At 37.6% G+C, this 20,822-nt stretch overlaps 2 protein-coding genes across 2 annotated transcripts; both read right to left on the bottom strand.

Annotated features, from left to right (window-relative positions):
* Positions 1-1,122: 1,122 nt before the first annotated feature.
* MED1 (Mediator complex subunit 1) lies at positions 1,123-9,825 on the bottom strand. Its single transcript, XM_018543906.1, has 9 exons — positions 9,760-9,825; positions 7,843-7,988; positions 7,639-7,772; positions 7,388-7,529; positions 7,095-7,314; positions 6,733-6,958; positions 6,170-6,401; positions 5,529-6,093; positions 1,123-5,375 (listed from the first exon to the last, which is right to left on the bottom strand). The coding sequence occupies exons 1-9, from the start codon at positions 9,815-9,817 to the stop codon at positions 1,267-1,269; spliced, it is 5,832 nt and encodes a 1,943-aa protein (XP_018399408.1). The 5' UTR covers positions 9,818-9,825; the 3' UTR covers positions 1,123-1,266.
* A 2,801-nt stretch (positions 9,826-12,626) lies between these two features.
* Positions 12,627-20,595, bottom strand: LOC108777095 (uncharacterized). The gene is made up of 4 exons (XM_018543897.1): positions 20,399-20,595; positions 15,510-15,719; positions 14,311-15,290; positions 12,627-13,927 (listed from the first exon to the last, which is right to left on the bottom strand). Exons 1-4 carry the CDS (start codon positions 20,568-20,570, stop codon positions 12,662-12,664), a joined length of 2,628 nt encoding a protein of 875 aa, XP_018399399.1. The 5' UTR covers positions 20,571-20,595; the 3' UTR covers positions 12,627-12,661.
* Between the last annotated feature and the right edge of the window lie 227 nt (positions 20,596-20,822).

The following is a 20,822-nucleotide window of genomic DNA, read 5'->3' as shown; positions in this document are numbered from 1 at the left end:
CATTACAAACTTAATTTAAAGTAACACATTACTAGCTAAAAGTTTGAAACTACATATAAAATTTAGAAATATTAAAACACTATTTAAAAGTTCAATTCACATTTCACTCAATATTTTTTCTTAATTAAAAAATGGATATTATATTTAAAACAATTATGATTAACATAGCATTGTTTAATTTAAAAAAGTAGGCTACAGTTGTGAAGCCTTTTTTCCCCAAAACTGAATTATAGGCTATTTTAGAAGATGAATGGAAAATTCTTAAAAAAATAAATAAAAATGTAGCTATATTATTTACATTACTTAAAAAATTAATTAAATAAAGCTAGCTATTTCGATAAAACAAGTATTTAATTAATTCTTCTTGAATTTCACTGAAAAATGTCAAAAAGCAACGTGTAATTTGCATAGTAGAATCAACTCGGCGAATACGATGCTGAAAAGATGACGAGGGATGCATGTTCCAAACAAGATTGCGAACAAATACGAAGAAACGATTTGCTTCAATATAGTATACGAACAGTGTCGCAAATTTAAACGAGTCAAAGATCAATTACATCGACGAACACATTTTCATCTTTTATCAGAAGAAAATAAGCTCACTGCATTCGTTCATATTCTCATACGTTTGTCTTACTAATTTAATCTAGATCGATCCATCTTTTTATATCTATCGTCATACAATTAAAATCTTACAAGTCTCGATAAACCGATCTCAGTGCTCATCAATTTTGCAGTTATTTTTTCACTCTTTTTTGTGATACACACACATACACACACATATATATATATATATTTTCATCCATCTCTCTAAACAGAAAGTAGAACCTAAAACACTCTAGTGTTATTCTTACACTCATATTTCAAGTACACCGAGTTGAACGTCTCAGAAATACGAAATATTTTTATGTAGCCTTTCCGAGTCGGTCACACACATAACAAATATAATACGTTTATCGAAATACGATCATTGATGAACTTTAACAGGTCAATACGGAGACTACAATCAAAGATTTAGTCAATAACGTATGTAAAATGGTCCACCAGAGTAGAGAGAAAGAGAGAAAGAGAGAGGGAGAGAACACGTGAATAACTTCTAAATTCGAAGAAAAAGTTGGATACAATTTGTACAATTTTGAGAGAAAAGTCCAGAGAGAGTTTTATTCGGATATTCCCGTTCCCGGTGGGACTTCTTCTCTGATCTAGAACATTGGAGAACATGAAAGAAACGAGTATTCTCTCTTTGTCTTACAGTTTTAGTAATCTTCATTTGCCCATACCGACCAGCGCCTCGTCCATGAGTTCGTCATCGGTAATACAAGGTGACGCGGACGAATGGGGTGAGGGTGGGATCACTCGGGGACTCGGTGCTGGACTTTTGACGATGTGTACACTAACGGACGGACTAGCAGCAGGCGGAAACGGAGCAGGAAGCGGCGGTGGAGGCGGCGGTGGTGGCGGTGTATTGCGACGCACCGTCTGCGCTGCCTGGGTCATCGCCCGCTCCGGAATCGTCGTTAAATGATGCTGCGTTAAGGATGCTGGTAGACCATGGCTTCCCTTCGTTAAAGAATCCTTGTTCGCCGCAGAGAAGTCCAGCAGCATTTCCGCCGCGGCCGCGGCTGCTGCTGCCGCTACTTCCTGTTCACCACCACCACTGCCACCGCCACTACCGCTGTCGGACGTCATGACGGAATTGCCGTCTGATGAAGTCCCGACACTAGTCAGCGACGAGAAAATTGACGATGATGAAGATGACGACGTAGAGGAAGTTGACGATAACGATGCCGATGACGTCTGCTGCTGTTTCTTCTCCTCGACGGTGATCTTATTATATTTGGTTTGTAGGACTGCCTGGTCAGCAGGCTTGGTACTCAGATTCAAACTCTCGGTAACGATGGCGCCGCTCGATGCGGTCGACGTACTTGTCATCGTACCGTAAGACTTGGCGCCTGATGACGCCAACTGATCGGATACGTTACTTTTGGAGAGAATCCCACCAGCACTTGTGTCGTCCATCTTACCGAGGAACTGCTGACCAGTGGATGTTTGCCTCATTCCTAGATCCTTGCACGAATCACGGGATGGTTCATTGTCCATCGGTTGGATGCACAGATTCGTAGGTACATCAGAATCGGCAGTCGACTGTGGAGGCAGCATCAAACCGGTGTTCTCCCCAACGAGATTCAAAGACATCGCGCCGGTGGCGGATGTTGTGATCGACAGATTGTCCGATTTATTCTGCGAATGGTCCCGTCTCGATTGGTCGTCCGGCAGCGATGATTTGGATATAGACACGGTAACATTGGACAAACCAGCGATTTTGCCCTGTTCCTGTTTCAGACCATCCAAGGTCTGTTTGCTGGAATCAGACAGTACCGACAGTTTATCCGATGACTTATTCTTATCAGCGTCAGCTACATTTGCGCGAGCCGATAGTTTCGGTATCTGAAACTTGGTGTCCAACTGCTTCATTAGGCCTTCCATCATTAGCTGAGGCGGTAGACTCGGCGAAAGGCTAGAGATAGACGCGTGCGCGGCCAGCAGCTTGAATGCTCGCTCACTCTCGCTCTCTTCCCGCAGAGCAGATGGGCTCGATTTTCTGGCATCACCGAGGCCTTTCGATGCGAATATTCCCTTGTCGCCGGATTTCGGAATCCTAGGCTTATCTCGACCACGACTCAGATCAGTTACACCTGAACTCGTCTTCGGTGAACCGGAAGCTTTAGATGAACCACTCTTCGATAACGGGTTTCCTCCAATACCTCCCGTTGTAGTCGCCGTGATACCCGCACCACTGCCGGTATTCGTAGTGCCCGAAGAGATGGTGGATTTCATACCGGCGGCCAACATCATCTTCGTGGGTAGCATTTTCTGTGCAGCCTGTAACGTTTGTGGCTTCTTCGATGCCGGTCCAGAGTTTACGCCAGGTTTAAGACCTGTATGTGTCTTTGGCGAACCATTACTGCCGATAATTACGTTACTGGATGATGAAGAAGCCACGGACGATAAAGAGCTCGAAGATGAAGTCGCCGCCATCGATCCCGATGACGACAACTTCAAATTGGCGGCTTGCTTGGAATCTTTAGTACGAGTTTTATTGATGGTGATCTTTATTCCGTCTGAGCTGTGCTTCACCATATATTCGGCAGGATTCTTCGTATCTACGGACGCATTTTTGGTAACACAAGACTTTCCTCCTTCACCAATAGTCTTCCCTCCACTTGACGACGACGAGCCACCGCCGCCAATATTCTTCTCCTTTTGTCCAGCGCTACTCATTCCACCAGTACCGCTAAGGCCAGAGGATCCACTACCTTTCACGTTACTGCCACCGTTCCCACAAACATCCGTTTCGGTACAATGTTGCGCATTCTTCAACTTATCGATCACGGCGTTGAGAGAACTCTTGCGATTCCGCGCCTGCTGGGCTGCGATTGCGGATTTGCTCGCTGCATCGACCTGACCAGATGGTGGAGTGCTTCCGCCAGAAGCTTGCAGAGACGAGACTTGAGCTTCGCTACTGGGGGAGATCATCTCTAGCTGCTTCATCTTACCACTAGAGGACTTGGTCTTGGGACTCTGATGGCCACCACCTGAACCGCCGGATGAACTGACGGATGATGTTCGTCTGTCTTTATCCCCACGACCGGAGGAATCCTTACTGGAGGACGACGAAGAAGACTTGACTTTGGATGAGGTCGTTGTTGAGTCGGAAGAACTACTGCTGCTGGTCTTACTAGATGGCGAATTTGCCGCTGATTTTAGGGCGGACATGCTAGGTTTGCCACTACTCGCGGCCGAGCTACCATGTTTCGGAGACGAAGTATTACCATGTTTCGGGCTCGCGCTAGCAGGTACCGGGACTGGAACAGACACCGCTACGGACGGCACGTTGCCTACTGTGTTAGGCACCGTGGACACAGATAGCGACATCGGAACCGACATAGGAACCACTGAGACATTCGGCGCGTTGTGCTTCGGACTACTGCCGTAAACGGGTGAGTGCTTCGGGCTTTGTACTGGTTTGCCACAGGTTGCTGCTGCCGACTGACCAGCCTTCAAAGTAGGACTGGACTTACCTACAAGCGTGGCGAGCGAACTGGAATGTGTGGGTGACGGACTGAACTTCCTTACAGCTGCGGGCGAAGTAGGCCGCGAAGATGAGCAGCTCAAACCAACACCAGTACTACCACCACTCGGTGGTGATTGCTCGGGGCTCGGTTTGATGCTCACTGACACTGGTTTCGAGAGTGGATCCTGTTGTTTGCCACTCGATGGAACTTTTTCCGGTGGACCCATCGGACCACCGTCCTCCCGTTTACGTTTGCGCCGTTTCTCCAGTTTGTTCCCACCACTCTTGATATCCTCAGAACTGCTTTTACTACTGCTGCTGCTGCTGCTTTTTCCACCACCACTTTTCCGTTCGCTTCGCTGCCGATCTTCCGTTGCACTCGTTAGACCGCTGGTTTTCGGAGACGATGTTGGACCGGCAATCGGCGTGATGGTAATTGAGCTCGGTAGATTAGTCTGCGACGGCGACGAGGCGATGGGTATGATCTCGATGCCAGGTCTCCTTTCCAAACCCATACCAGTCAGTACGGAGTTATAGTTGGTGGTGCTCGCTTGATCCAGATTACCACACGAAATTGGAGTGATACTTACTGATGGTGGTACCGGCAGACCTTTGTTACTACTATTCGTTGTCGATGTCTCGTCAACAAATATATTCGTTGGGCTCGACTTCTTGTCCTCGCTACCACCACTACTTCGATTTTTTTTAGACTTGCGTGTCGATGAGGATTCGCGTATCTTTATCAATTCCTCTACGTCTTGTTGCGGTTGTTGCTGCTGTTGCTCTACACTAGTGTGTTGCACTTCCATGATCTCACTATCTTTCTCGGAATTGTCGAGATCGTAATCTGAAGTACTCTTATCGAGTATATCGGTAGTATCCAAATTTGAAAAATCCATACCGCTTGTTAAACTAGTAGCTGAAGTTGGTGTAGACGTTCTGGTCTCTGACGCAAGATTCTCTCGACTCGTAGGCGTTCCCAGTGGTGTTGAATTTTCTGAACTTGAACTCTCCAGCAGGATTTCCGTTGCGGTACTATCTCCGCCGTCGTTTTTTCGTTTGGGACTACGCCAAAGACCGTCCGTGCCAGTCTTTCTTTTACGCGTCTTCTTGCCACGCTCATTCGTATTTGAGTTACTAGTTAGGGAGTTTTTTGGTTGTCCCAGCAATGCACCAAGCTGTAACGGGTTCAACATAGAAGTAGAAGTATTGTTCGTTCCAGTAGTACTCATCGTCATCGTCGTCGTATCGGATTGGCCGGAATACGACGGAAAACCGATACTATTTTCCGTTCCGGCATCTAAAAAAGACTGCTGTTGCTGTTGCTGCAATTGATTCGATGACAGTTGCTGTTGTTGTTGCGTTTGTCTACCTCCCATACACCCATTGCTGCCGTTATTCAAACCGGGCTCTTGCTTTATTTTCGTCTCGCCATTCGTAAAGTCGGGCATACCGGACGCGGTACCGGACGCGTTTTGTCCGGTCTGATCTTTATTACCGGATCCTAAATTGAGATTGTAGCTACCATTACTACTGCCACTGCCGCTGGTTAAACTGTTCATTACCGCGGGCAAGGAACGACCCTCCCAGATCTTCAGCAGCATTCGCATGGTTAACGGGATGCTGAGGCAACGTTGTAGCACCCTACCACTGAGATCCGATGTCTGCTCCGCGTTCGTTGTCATACTCACGCCGTATAACCGGCATTTAAGCGTTGATATGTCCGTCAAGTCCAGTTCTGCGGTGGCCATTGTCTCCTCGTACGGATGCTCCACGCTCACGCTGATGTGTTGCCACGAAAGGGCGCTTACCTCGAGTATAGTAGTATGTTCCGGATCCTGGCGTGCCATCGGCCGCACGCAACTCGCAATTAGACAATTGAACAGCGCCTGCTGCCGAAGGTATACCAAAATCTGTGGAACATGTGCGGGATGCGTAAATGGGATACTACACACCAGCACACCCTCCATATTCTTGTTTTCCGTCATGAAGTAACAATGCTGTTGATCCGGCAAGGTCTGCAAGTGAGAGTAGCATGGTTAATCACAGGATATAAAATGATATTTCTTTTATATATATAATCTTGTCACTTACCACATATAAACCTCTGTTGTTCCGACAATCCAGCTGACCGTCGCTTGCATGTTGTATTATCAGACTAAGTAACGGATGTGGCGCGGAGATGTCGCCGCATTCGAGCTCCGTGACTTTCTGTATCCTCTTCACCAACTCCATGCAAATAGGCATCTTCTTGACGAGCTTCAGCACAAAACAGGCAGGCAGCATGGAGGAATTTGTACTAGTCAGGGGAGCATATGAAGGAGTGCTGAAAGAAAAGGGCAATGATAAAATGGCAAATTTGTTTTACTTAAACTAGAATAAATTCAAAAATAAATAATATAAAAAAATGAAAATATAATGGTAGTATAGAACGACTCAAGTAATACAAAATAAATAAAGGTATGTTGAGAAAGACTCTACGAGTCAAAAAAGAAAACAGATTTAATGTTTTTTTTTTTTAAATAAAAGTGAAAATGACAGTATAAACATAGTTACAAACGTTTCGACTCCGATCGGGTCATTATCAATTATTATACAAATATATTATACTTTCGGCGGTTGAGTGTAAAAGCAAAAGAAATAAAACTTGCTCTTACCTCTTGCCTGTGGGACTTCGGTTTACAGTTATAATACTAGAAGTAGGCAACTTGTGACCCGTTGAACCTTCCATACAAACAGTCACTGAATGTCCGATTTTTCTTTTAATAATAGTATCAGGATTCAAAGTGTCATAAGTTCGATTTTCTTCGTCTATTAAATCGTACGGCGACACAAAATATGTCAATTTCATTGGATGACCGCCTCTTCTTCTTTCTAGGATTCCTAGATACAAAAACATATAATTGAGTCACATAATACATAACAGAAGTATTAATATAAATATGCAAATTCACTGCGCAAAAAACAAATAATATAGAAGATAGATATAATAAAAACTAGTATATAACAAGACGCTAACCGACGGGACTCTTGTGAACCAGATTAAACGGTTCTTTCATGAATGTCTGCAGCTGTGCCAGAACACCCAGGTCAGCCTCGAGGGATTGCAGAGCGCTGAATGCCTTGCATTTTACTTTCTTATCGGCATTCAGCTGATAGATCGAAGCCAGTCCTTCTAACTGTGTGGTGAAATCGACGAAGTCACCGCGCGACAGAGCCGAGGCAAGCGCTTCGCAACTCTGCAACAGCAATTTTCAGAATTAATGACGACACTTTAAGAAGAAATAACGTAATAACGTCTGTAGTTCTTACCTGTTGTTCACTTTTTCCCTCATGATGGATTTTAACATCCCTAACAAGTCCTGACGGAGGTTCTAACAAGACCTCCAAGAAGAACATGTCAGAGGATATGAATATTTCCGTGCCTGGAGGACCAGACATCATGAACTTTAATCTGTGCAATGAGATAATTGTTTACATTTAAGTACAATTTATTTTACATGATTTATAAGAGTTATGAAACATTAAATAAATCCTACTCTTACCAAATGACAGATACTCACCCTAACTGCCTTGCTAAGCTCTCTAAACGCTCTACCATAGACTGGAAGGAAGTAACCTTGATAGAATGCTGCAGAGTGTCCAAACATTTCTGCAATTGATTCTTCTCTATGCTGTCGATCGCGAATCGCTTGTCCTGTGTATCAAAAAATCGTATTCATATCTCGATAAGCTTTTAAATGATAAAGTAAGTAGAAATCACTCACTAGCATGGCCATACGCATGTTCTTAGCTGTTTCCACCAAGGGTTTATATGTGGAAGACTTGGAACGCAATTTTTCCATCAGAAACTCCATTTGCCATTCCTTGCCCTTATCAGAGGCAGGTCCTCCTCCAGGTGAAGGTTGCCCCGCTATAAAAAGGTTTCCAATATATTAAAGATATTGCTGTATTAAATATCCAACTAAATACATATTGCTATAAACTAATTCCTCTCTTACTGATTCATAGATCTTGTTTTTCATAATAGATATATAAATACAATTGTATTAATAAAAATTATATTTATATGTATATACTTATATAAATACAAATTATATAAAGAAAAATAATATATAAAGATAAATACATAGTCATAGACTATAAACGTCTTTAAAGAATACATATCATTTTAAGGAGGTTTTCTTGTTTGATGAAATATAATATAAAACAAGTCAATAATATACAATACATGTAATACAAAAGTTAATAATATCAATATCCAGAAAAAAATTCATTGACTTTTACTGTATCATTTTGAAGATATTTAATTCTAAATTTATAGAATTTGACATTACAAGTTAAAGGTATAACCTTAATCTCTAGTTATTCTGTTTTAAATTAAGATATATTTATAAGACAACAATTTTTAAAATTATTATAATTATAAAGTAAACACTTAAGTTTGTTCTCGTAAAGTTTCATTTAAACTGACTGTACAGTTTGAAAAATTTTATATTTTTCAATGAAAAAAGCGAGAATGTATGTCAAATGGACAATATGCATATAAACTGTATAATACTTCAAATGAACATCTTATAACTTTTTTTCATTTAAAAAATATTTAGTAACATATAAAATTAACAGTATAATTATGTATAATGGCATGGTATTGCTGATAACTTTTTTAGTCTATTATTTTAATCAATTTATATATTTTTATGAATAAATCGTCTATTGACCAGGAGATAGTAAGAAAACCTTCTTAAATAAGATATATGAATAATCAGGAGCCACTTTTTAATTATATCAGTGATCCTTTTATTTTTTTGTTGTTTCTATACTTAATTAGGTGAGCATAGCATGGCAGATAGCCCATTGATCTATAAGCCAGAAGTCCTAGGTTCGATCCTAGTGGGAATCAAAATATTTATGCTAATGTCTCCTCTCGGAAAAAATCAGCAACCTCTCGAGTGTTTTTGTTCATAGTAACACCTCTCAAAAAATCCGCCATTCAGAATCGGTATTAAAACTATAGGTTCCATGTACTTGTGGCAATTAAATAGTGTGCGTAATAACATGAGAAAAATATAACACAGGTCAGAGACCTGATGTAAGAGGAAGAAGAAGACACTTAACCATCTAAAGTATAATATATTTAATTTTGTTGTAATGACCTAATCGGAGTCAAAACATCTAAATATAACTATGTTTATATTGTTATTTTATTTTATTTACGAACATTAAATCTATTGTTTTTGGCTCATAGTCCTTCTTAACATACTTTTATTCAATTCATATGAATAATTCCATCAATTATAACTAATTCCTCACTGATTCATAATTTCACATGTTGACAACAAGACTTAGAAAGTCAAATTGAGATTTCCTGTACATAAAAGATATAAATACAGGTGTTGAGAGAATACCCTGCTAAACACACTGCTAAATTACAAAACATCCACATTTGGTAATAAAAGAAAAATTATACAAATACAATTGCGCACAGTTGCATACTGTAAACTGTTTTGCAGGACACATCATTTTAAGTAGGACATATTAATAATTCTGTCAATTAATTAATCTATCACAAAGACTTATATTTCACATATTGCAAAACGATTTTCGAGATTTAAGCAGGTAACATTGATACGAGTTCACGCCTCGTGAAAAAGATCTTCCTCCGAATAAAAAGTATCTCTCACCTTGGAGCTTCTGCCCGTTGGTCGCATCCATGTGCTTCGGTGATTGGCACGGATGCATCCGCGATAGTCCGCGGTGTTTTGCGTTCCTTATGCAGCACGCTATCGCGAAATCGCGACGCTACGTGCAGTAGCCTGACCGGCCATGGCGAATTACAGAGCGGCCAAAGCGAACGAAGAACGACGTGATCGCAAATGCAATCCTTCGGATAGTATCAGGATGCCAGATTCGTGATAATCACCGGGATATTACAACATCAGTTCTAGCCTGGCGATGCCTGCGACTGCTCGCTAAATTCTTCCACCCAGCCTAACCTAATCAAACGTAATCCTGACCTTACCTTACCCTGCAAGACGCGTGTCGCTAGGTGGCGTTACCAGAATTGTCAGATGTGGCGATTTATCCATGAACTTGGTGATTTTTTACTTGATTGGGCGACTTATTTTCAAATTTGACTCATTTGACTGATCCATCTCATTTTGACATATTTAACTCCCTCCTTCTCTCTCTCTCTCTCTCTCTCCTGTTACAAAATATGCTGGGAAATTTTTAGGTGAGTGGTTTACCCCAATTTTCAGTTGACTAACCGACCAATCAACGTTCTACGTTGATTGAAATTGATTTAATTCGATTTTTTGTATTATTCTGTGTAAAAACATCTATACAGACTTTATTTTTTTTATATGGTTGTTAAAATTTAGATACATTTATGTTTAAAAAATTTAAACTTTAAATAAAATTTCCAAAAAATTATATGTAAGTTTAATTGGATCAAAATAAACATTTTTTGTCTGTTAGACTTTTTTTAAAAACCATAATTTTCGAGACAAAAAATACTTAAATTTGAAAAATGTTTATTTTTATGATTTTTTTCTCACAAACTGTTTATAATTGTTTCGATTTTGTGTTCGCCATATCCACCATATTGAATTTTTATTTATTTTAATTTGACATCAGATTCGTAATCAAAAATTTAAATAAAATCCACAAGTATTGATTTTCGAAAAAATTCAACAAAAATTCATGCTATAAGTAAAAATTGATTATGAAGTAACATCATAGATCGAACACACATTAAACACAATAATTAATAATATTAAAAGTAAAAACCGCAGAACATTCTTCTTTATACTGAGAGCCATATTAAAACTAGATAAGAGCAGAATTACAGATTTAAAATTCATGAAATAATAGAACACTTAATTTAACAAACATTTTCTATATTACACGATATACGAAATTACACATAAATTTTTAATCTCGAATTCTATTATTGTAAATTACAAAATAGACTCGAGAAAGTCAAGATAGTTTTTTCGATATATATAATCATTAATGCGTAATGATCGCAACAACATTACAAGAAATGCATGAATGCTTCTGTTACACAGAGTTTCTTTATTGTACATAGTAAAAATTGCGTATAAAAATAATCTCGGTGCGAGATGTAAAATATAAGTCATTTTTTTATATACACTGATTGCAAAAGCGCAATACTAGACTTAATTCATTATAACTTTGTCTTGTAACAATCAGACGGCGCGTATCACACGCTTACATCGCGTTTACTTTACGTCATTTATAAAAGTAAACGCGGCGCAGCTTAAAATCATGGATAAAAATTAAGATGTGTGCCTAATTAACGAGTGACGTTATATATATTGTGATATTTGTACTGTGGTGTTTTTCTTAACTCTTTCCAACATAAATTATCCTTCTGATTTATTTGTGACCGGATGTGTGCAGCAAAAATATATCATTTTCTCGTTAAAAAATATCCAATATCATGATGGGCTAAGATTAATTTCCTAAAATAAATTTTCTATCGTGACTTACAGACTTTTAGTAAACGAGAGAAAATCTTAAAACTTATAAAAAATTCCTATAAATTATAAATGAAAAAATACACTTGAGTAAGATAAAATTGAGCTGCCATACAGTTCTTCATGAAAAACAACAGTATCGAATATAAAAAAGTTCTTCGTTACAAATTTTTGGTTCGATAAAAGTGAGTTTTGTTTCACGTTTGATTGTAAAACGTGATCAAATTCCCTGTAAATGATATAATAACGTAATAAAATTCGCTGTCAATACATAATAAAAAAAAATAATCGATAAAAATGAGTTTTGAATCGATATTCGACTATGAGGCATTCTACGTTAAACCGGGCACTTTTGAAATATTATTCTATTTTTTTTTTAAATTTTTTAATTTGCAATATTTTAAATAAAAATAAAACATGTTTCGCGAAGAAATTGAGACTTTTTTATGAAGTTATTCACGCTAGTAAGTTATAGAAATTCATAAAGAACGTTACTTATACGAACATTCAAATTATTATGTCGTTAAAACCATTAATCGTACAAAAAAAAACGCAAGAAATCGATTTTAATGATCTTAAATTGTTCTATGGATGGGTTATTTTTAATTTATCGTTTTCATATGAATAAATCATTGTCCATTAGTTTATGATTTTTATTAACATTTTTCATCAACTCACCGATTAAAAAATTTTATTTCAATTAATCTCGAAATGGGAATATGATATTTTTACAAAACTTTTTAATTAAATTAAGCTTTAAAAATTTTAAAAAAGAATTCGAATGGACGGTATAGTTTCAAAAAATTATGTTGTGATGGCGCGATTCCATGGCACATACGGTTTTGACGATATACATTGAATGTTGTATGAGCGACGTTTTTAATGAATTTCTGCAACTTCCAAAGGTGAATAACTTTACAAAAAATTTTCAAATTTTTTTCGCAAAATATGTTTTATATTTTTATTTGAAGAATATGTCAGCAAATTAAAAAATATAAAAATACCGATGTTTCAAAGATGCCAAGTTTGACGTGGAATGCCTTCTATGAAACAGGAGTGAAAAAATCAAAGAATGCGTTTATTATAAATTTTTGGTGCTTGGGTGAAAGGAGATCCGTTTGTTCCAGAGTTTTGGAACCGGCGAGAGAACCTGCTCCAAAAATAAGTGCCTCTTCTCCTTCAGATTGAAACGCATGTTGCACAGCGATTTGTCAGTTTTCTCATCTTTTTCTATAGTCCAAGCGTGACTATCATTATTGTCCCTGTTATCGTCTATATTATTAATCTGCCTGTTGTTGTTCGACAAGCTCGGTGACAGATTCTCTTTATTTGGCGATTTTTTCGATACTGTGGGAAGAGTGTTTCTCTTGATGACGCTTTCCGTCTCGGCAGTTTTAGCGTCAATAGACCTGGCTTGACACAGATTATCGCCGTTTTCAACGGATACCAAGGGACTCATTTCAACGTAAAGGTCACTCTCATTCGTGTCAAAATCGTTCTTGCAATCCGCGAACGTGACTTGTCGCATGAGCTTGCTCGCCTTGTCCAAAATCGGTGAATCGGACAAGACAGCGTCTATTAAAGGCGTCTTCTTGATGGATTCGATAGCACAGCACCGAACAAACTCCCTGAATGCGTCTATTTCGCGTTTCTCGACGTCCCATGCGGTCAGATCGATCGAACCGGTCGTCGTCGAGGCGTTCCTGAGATCATTATTGAACAATACTTTGGCAAAGCGCGCCTGCGTCATCAAATTCTTGGGATTCAGGTCTTCCCAATGAGTCCCAGTGGTGTGATAGATATGTCGTGGCGAATTATCCGCTGTATACCGCCTAATCTGATCTATCGTGCTCACGAGAGTACTCGCGGAATCGCGCGATGGCTCTGTCCCGTGTTGAAACTTCTCATCCGACAAATCATCGCGCTCCTCCAATATCGTGTCCAACGCAAGCATACCGCCCCGGTCATCGAACACCACTGGCTTGGCTACATATAGACTGGCATTTTGATCATCAGCGGATGTGGAGAATGTGCTATCGCCGTAAGATGATTTATTGCCCTTAGATTCCACCAAATCGTAAGTCAGAGCGTCCGCGTAATCATCCTGCTTTAATATTCCTCGTGAGATCATACCGTCAGAGTATTCCGAGCTGTATGTTGTGCCGGTCGTGCTCGTTAGAGTATCTCGCCGCCTATCACGCACCACACTATCATCGTGGATGTATGTCTCAATGTCTGTATAGCCCTTCCAGCTGCGGATACACCAAGGCGGCCGAGCGATTCCTAGCGGGCACACATTTTCATAATCGTGAATCGACGTCACGCAGCTCATCGTTTCGTCCCGCTGCTGTAAGAAAAAAATATACATGAAGGAAAAACAGCATAACGAAATAATAAGCAGAAAGCAATAAATTCAATATAATAAATAAATAAAAAGATATAGTGCAAGTCAAAAATATTGCATTATTTATAGAAATAAGGAAATTGTTATTTTAGTACTACTACTTTATACTTTGATAGAAATGCATTTTGAGGGAAAAAGGTAAAGAATTTATAATAATCTCTTAATATATAAATAATAATTAATAATAACAAAAAATACAAAGAATCCATGATAAATAAGCTATGATTGATTTGCATTTTCTATATTATTGGGGATAATGCAAAACTTTTGATCGAGATTACAGATTTAAAATATTGTTAAACCTGCAGTTGCAGGTCTTTCGACACCTTCTCTATATCGAATATCCTGCTGCTTTCCAATGGCGTTGGAGTCGTAAGCTTTTCTCTGTTCTTAATAATGTCCAACGCGCCGATCACTTTACTGCAAGAATCCAGCGTAAGAGAATTGCTCCGCTCGCAGTTATCGAAACCAAGTTTGTCCAAATTGATATTCAATATATCTGGCGCATGCCAGTCTAATTGGGGTGTAATATCGTGCTCGTAAATGCCACGACGTTTACGGGATGAGTCGATGTCAGGTAAGCCAGAATACGGAGAGTTCAACGGCGCACTACTTGTAGTCACGTTGTCCGGATTATCATTAACTGATGTGACTTCCTCCTTGTGTTTGACACCAACGCGACTGTGTGGCCTCTCGCATTCTGTAGAGAGGCGCAAGGCGCTCGCGTTGGACTCATTCTCCGAGCTGTAGTTGCAATTGACAATGCCTTCTTCTACGCAATCGGAAATTTGCGCAATATTTGTAAGCAAAGATTGCTTGTCAGTAGGCACTTCCTCGGTCTTCGGCGATATGTCCATGGAGTGGTGCAACGACACCAAGGAGTCGCGATGGAACAGTTTAAAAGATCTGGATGCGTCAACCTTCGTAATTGTAGAATGCTCGCTGATATTTCGAGAGATGTTTGTCGTCGTTTTTGATGGATGAAACTTGCCGTAATATAGTGACATGCTTGCCAGACTGATGAGCATAAAGCCGATTATCACGGACACAATCATAATCATCGTGATACTCTCGATAGTTCCCCCGAAATGTAATATATACATGATCAGGAAGAACAGATTCTGTGCTGCGACCACCGAATAAAAGATAAGCACGCGATAGCGCGATCTATCGTCGCGCAAGTTGAAGAAGTCAAAGCAGTAGATTAGCCCGATGACACAATTGTAGATGCGCTCCTCCCACGCGGTAGAACAGAACTTTGTCTTCTGCAAGATCACCCAGACTGTCATAGACAACCAATGCAGACCTGAAAAACAACAATTCCTTGAAAATTCAAGCATTACAGCAAGATATTTAGACAATCGACTCAACGTATTATAACTTATAATCACTTAAATCTCTCTTCTATAAAGATCGACTTTCCTCTTTATCTAAAATAGATCTGATTAATAATTACAATTATTTCACATAAACATAACATGGGCTTCTACGTTCTAGTTACAGGACTTTCTCGGTAAAAACTCACCCAGAAATAAAAAGAACCATGCTTTCAGGAAAATAAGCGCTAGTACCAGAACTACGACTCTCGACAACAGCATACCGCTGCGCCAGACAGCCTGAAGAGCGAGAGCGACCCAAGTCACACTGCTGCGCTCTCGATTGATATTGTACATAGCCTTAACGTATGTACTCACTGCCCATGTTAAGGAGCAGAAGGAGGTCACGGCGGAGGCACCTGTGCAAAAATTGCATATGTTAATTTAATTATATTAATAACAATATTTTAATATTTTAATTCTTGGTGGTGGCTGGATCACTTAAGATCCGGACCTTCGTTGATTTTAAAAAATTATAACTTTTTTATATCGCAAGAATATAAAAACCTAAACTTGAAAATTATTACGTTTTTATTGCTGTTGTATGTACTATTTATATGAGAGTAACCAATAGATAGTCCGGATCAAGAATAATCCAACCACAGTCTTTCGAAGAGTTGAGCCTGTAAATATATAAAAATATATACTTTTTAATTTAAATGCAAATATATATTAAGGATATATTTTTTATAATCTATTATAATTTTTATATATACATCTTCCGTAATGCTAAAAAAAAGAACATCAACAATTATAGATATTTGTTTAACAATGTCGAAGTTCTCAATATTCATTAAACAAAACTGGAATGTAATCATATTGAAAAGTGTGATAAAACATAAAATAAAAGATACCAAAGCACTCCTTACTGAAAAAAATCATATCACAAAGTTATACATAACGAAATCATATAATTAAAACAAGTAAATAAATAATAAATGCCTTTGACCAAGTCAACGAATTAAAACAAGCTATGAATTAGATGTACATTAAGTTTACTTTATTGTAATATTTTTATCAAATTCATGGTGTGTTTCGTCTTCACTTAGTCTTTATCAAAAAACACATATAAATAATAACCCTATATATTACATTAGAGCAACACATTATCGATTATTATTTTAATTATAATACAAATACCAAAAAAACAAAGATAGAATACAAACATATTAAGTATAAGGACTATCTCACCTTCAAATTACAAGTAACAATTACGGTAAAGAACAATCATATTATGTCTAATCATATTTATCCAATTATAAATGAAATAATACGTCATTAATCCAAGTTAATTCTTTGTACTGTGATATCAGTTACTACTATAGCAACACATAAAGACAGATCGTAAGAGAGTTTAAACACAAATGAAAAAATAAATAAATCTCATAACAAATTGTTCCAAATCAGTAATTTCTTAAAATCGTACATAATTTCTTAAAATCACATGATTTGAAAAATTACATACAATATTAGAAATTTCATCTATTATGATTTTATAATTATCAAATTTTAAATAATTAAATGACATAGAAATAGAAAAAAAATCATATCATCGTATGATTTCAAATTACGTGATTTTAAAAAATCACGTATTGATTTGGGACAATCCGTTATGTGATTTATAGTTTTTAAGTACGTGAATTTATTATGCAACATTGTGACGTGATTTTTTTTAGCAGGGCTACTATACATATATGTTTCCGTGACTATTGTCCGCGATGGGCTACTGCCTTCTTTTCGGCTATTTTTGAATACGCTTCGACTTTGCTTCGCTACGCTTCGCACTCTTAGTCGCTTTTATATTTAAAACCGTGGAAGAGGACGAGAGGGTCCCTCGCCTGCGGGATCCCTTAGAATTTGTTATCGTGTTGTTACGTTCATGCATTGTAGAGGATAAAATAGATAAACAGAGTGATATTCCTTGCTTCTTCCTGTTATCTGCGGAGGCGGATCACGAGAGAGGAAACGAAAAAATAATATGCATGACAACGATTCATTACGGATTCACGTTTTCGAGCTCAGCATCGATACAGCGGTACAACATAATTTCCAGCAGTTCAATCTTCAGCGATTTATTGAAATGGTGTATTATCTCAAGTGAATCATATATGTGACAAAACAGGAGGCACGATGCATATGTCACACAAAATACTAACGATCAACATATTAACGCCGAATGAAAATAAAAATTATTCGGGACTGAAAACCGGCTTTTATTATTCGAAAAGGCTCTTTTCGTCAATGCAGGTAGGAACACGAAGGTCTAGATTCATATCTCACTTTTATTGATAATTGCGCGCATTTAGTACACACAAAAAATAAAACTTTTTTGTTGATAAACAATGATAAACAATACTGCAAAAAAATTTCATATTCTAGCAACAATAAAATTATTTTCAATTCTTTATCCAGCACAGTTTTCGATCATCCAGTAAAATCGTTCTTTCTGTGTATGTCTCACATATACTGTAAAATCTAAAATATAAATTGCGCATTTATTGATAAAAGCGAGGTATGAATACAAACCACGAAGTGTCCCAAATCAACCGTGTCTTTCTCTTTGTGCCATGCAATCCGTGTATGATTTTTCCGTGCTTCTCGTCTTACAATTCTTCACATAGAGAGAAAAAATTATTTTTATTCGTAGAGACAAATCACGGTGATAGAGTCAGTCGCAATATTAGCGACGATTATGACATTGTTAATACTGATGAACTTAGCACATACGGAGACAAACATAGAGCCGGCCGCATCACTGAGGTATGCATCGCCGAAATATGCATCTGTTGCACGCGCCGTCGCGCCTGGAATAATGCCGCGAGCTCCGATGTCACGAAACCAGATGGAGGATGTCAGGCGTGAGTTGGACAAGAGGAGGTGGTGGGTGGCACGTATGTGTGAGACAATCGACACGAAGAAATCGCACACAGACGCCGCGCTGACAAATATGATCATCGACACGTAAGCAAGAAAGATGCTGAAAACTTCTTTTCGAAAGGACATTTTAGATAACGATTTTAATATCGTTCTAAAAAGTAGAGATAAGTTTTAAATGCTTTTTGAGTCCTCTCCACTATGATAATTTTTGTCAAAGTTACACTTTTTCGAAAATTACCTATTTTTGGAGGAAAAATACGTAATTTCTTAATTTTTTAGTGTAGTGTAGAAATTTAATTTAAAATAATTAAAAAATGTTTTTATCAGATTTTTACGTTAGATTGTGAAAAAATTTAACAATATTATAAAATGCAATAATTTTTTCTACAAATAATTTTATAAATATAATTTACAACAATTCGAAGGGAGCATAACGTGTCGTGGTGTCCAATATATAAGGCGGCGAGTTCCACGTGGATGAATTATTTCGCCGTTCTAAAAGGCACTTTGACGGACGCTACTATAGACTTGGTGCGGCGGAATCTTACGCAGATCAGCGATATCGTGAAACAAAAGTTTCAGCAAGATGCTGATTTTAATCAAACTTATGAGGTAAGAATTGTACTTCCCAACGCCTAAATCCACAACTAACTAATCATCAGCTGTAACTAGCAATAAAAAATTTTTACATAAATCTATAAACAGCAAAAAATCTGTACATATAACAATAAAAGAGAATTTCAAAAAACATTTTTTTTTTTAAGTATTCTTAATAAAAGAGTTAATTATTAAACACAGAATAATAGCTTTTTAGATAAAAGAATCGAATTCCAAAGAATTTAAATAAATAAAGAGAGTGACAATATATTAAATTACGAATTTAACGGGTAATTTTAGAAGATGGACAGAACAAAAAAATTCCTCATTGTGCGACATCCGCTGGAGCGTCTTTTATCCGCATACAGGGATAAGTTGGAACATATACAGAATCGTGAATATTATTACAAACGTTTCGGCCGACGCATCGTACTCAAGTACCGTCAATCCGGTAACACGACGAGATTGGAACCAACGTTTGCCGAATTTCTACGATTTATAGTCAGTGAGAAGTACTTTGATGAGCACTGGATGCCGTATTATCGCACCTGCGAACCGTGCATGATCAATTACGACTATATTCTTAAGTTTGAAACCCTGGACAGAGATCAAAACTTTTTCATCCAGGATGCCAATCTGAATGGATACTTGTATGAGACAAATTATCCGCGAAATATTAATCCATTGGGCACGACCACCAGGAAAACACTCGATGAGTACATCAAAGGAATCTCGCGATCGCTTCTCGATAAGGTTTACAAAATTTATGAGAACGATTATAAATTGTTTAATTACTCATCTGTTTAATATTATCTCTCTGTTGAACAGACAATTTTTACGATTTTTATTTTCTTACAACGTTTTTATACTGACAGTGCGAAGAGATGTTAAAACATCATGAACATTTTAAATGTGATATAACGTAAGAACTTTTTAAATATTTTCATTTTTTTCAGATTCTTAGAGAAAATTTTTTATTTGTTAAAATATATATGAAATAAATGTAATTTTAAAAATATGTTATACATTTTAATACCATTGGAACTTAAAAGGAAAGACCAGGGCTCGTTGACAAATTGGTATTGCGATCCATTTATTCATTGCAAAAAAAGAAAACAATGAAAAAGTTACTGTAAAATATCTCTTTTTATAACATAGATATTCTCTCCTCTCTCTCTTCCTAAATTTTATTTAAATCAAGCAAGTATTGCAAAAAGAAGAGAAATCTGATTCAAGAAGAGGCAAGCAAGATTTTCAGCGTTTTAATTTGTATTAATATATTCTTCAATTTTTCCCTTATTAGAAAAAAAGAAACTATACAATATAAACTATATTAATACTATACTAATACAGAACTGTTTCTGATATGAAAATGTATAGAAAACGAATCTCTCTATTATCTTAGTATATTTTAATGATAATAATTAATTATTTAGAAAGTCTAACGTTGTCCAACAAGCTCTGATCTTCCCTACTTCAATATTTATACATTCAAACACACATACACATATCATTGTACTATACAAAGTATAAAATAATACAATTTATTGAAGAGAACACTTACTCGTCCAAAACGGCGTGTGTTTTAACATCGCAATGATATACAGCTGCAATATCAACTGTGGAGCAGCCCCCATAAACGATTTAAACAAGTGCAACATACATATATCGCTTTCTTGCCGATACACCCAATTCTTGTCCTTGCTAAAGCCGGACTTATTTCTCAAAGAGTGCATCGCAGTGCAAAGTAAAGTTAAGTACCTGAAAATAAATATAAATTGGTAAATAATTTATTATTAGCAGAGAATATACGCTGTGCTCGTACACATTAATTTACGGACAATGACTCGCCGGAATTTAGGGAGAAAAAATTTACAAAAAGTACCTGTGCAAAAAGCCAAGTAGGAGGAAGTGCAGCAACCAGTGAACAGTCCGCAGGGAACCGTCGCTGCGATGCCATCTCAAACTAAATAGTTGGGTAACACAAG

The sequence above is a fragment of the Cyphomyrmex costatus genome, unplaced genomic scaffold (genome assembly GCF_001594065.2).
Source record: "Cyphomyrmex costatus isolate MS0001 unplaced genomic scaffold, Ccosl1.0 scaffold408, whole genome shotgun sequence".
Taxonomy (NCBI): Eukaryota; Metazoa; Arthropoda; class Insecta; order Hymenoptera; family Formicidae; genus Cyphomyrmex; species Cyphomyrmex costatus.
This window is presented reverse-complemented; position numbering and strand designations above follow the sequence as displayed.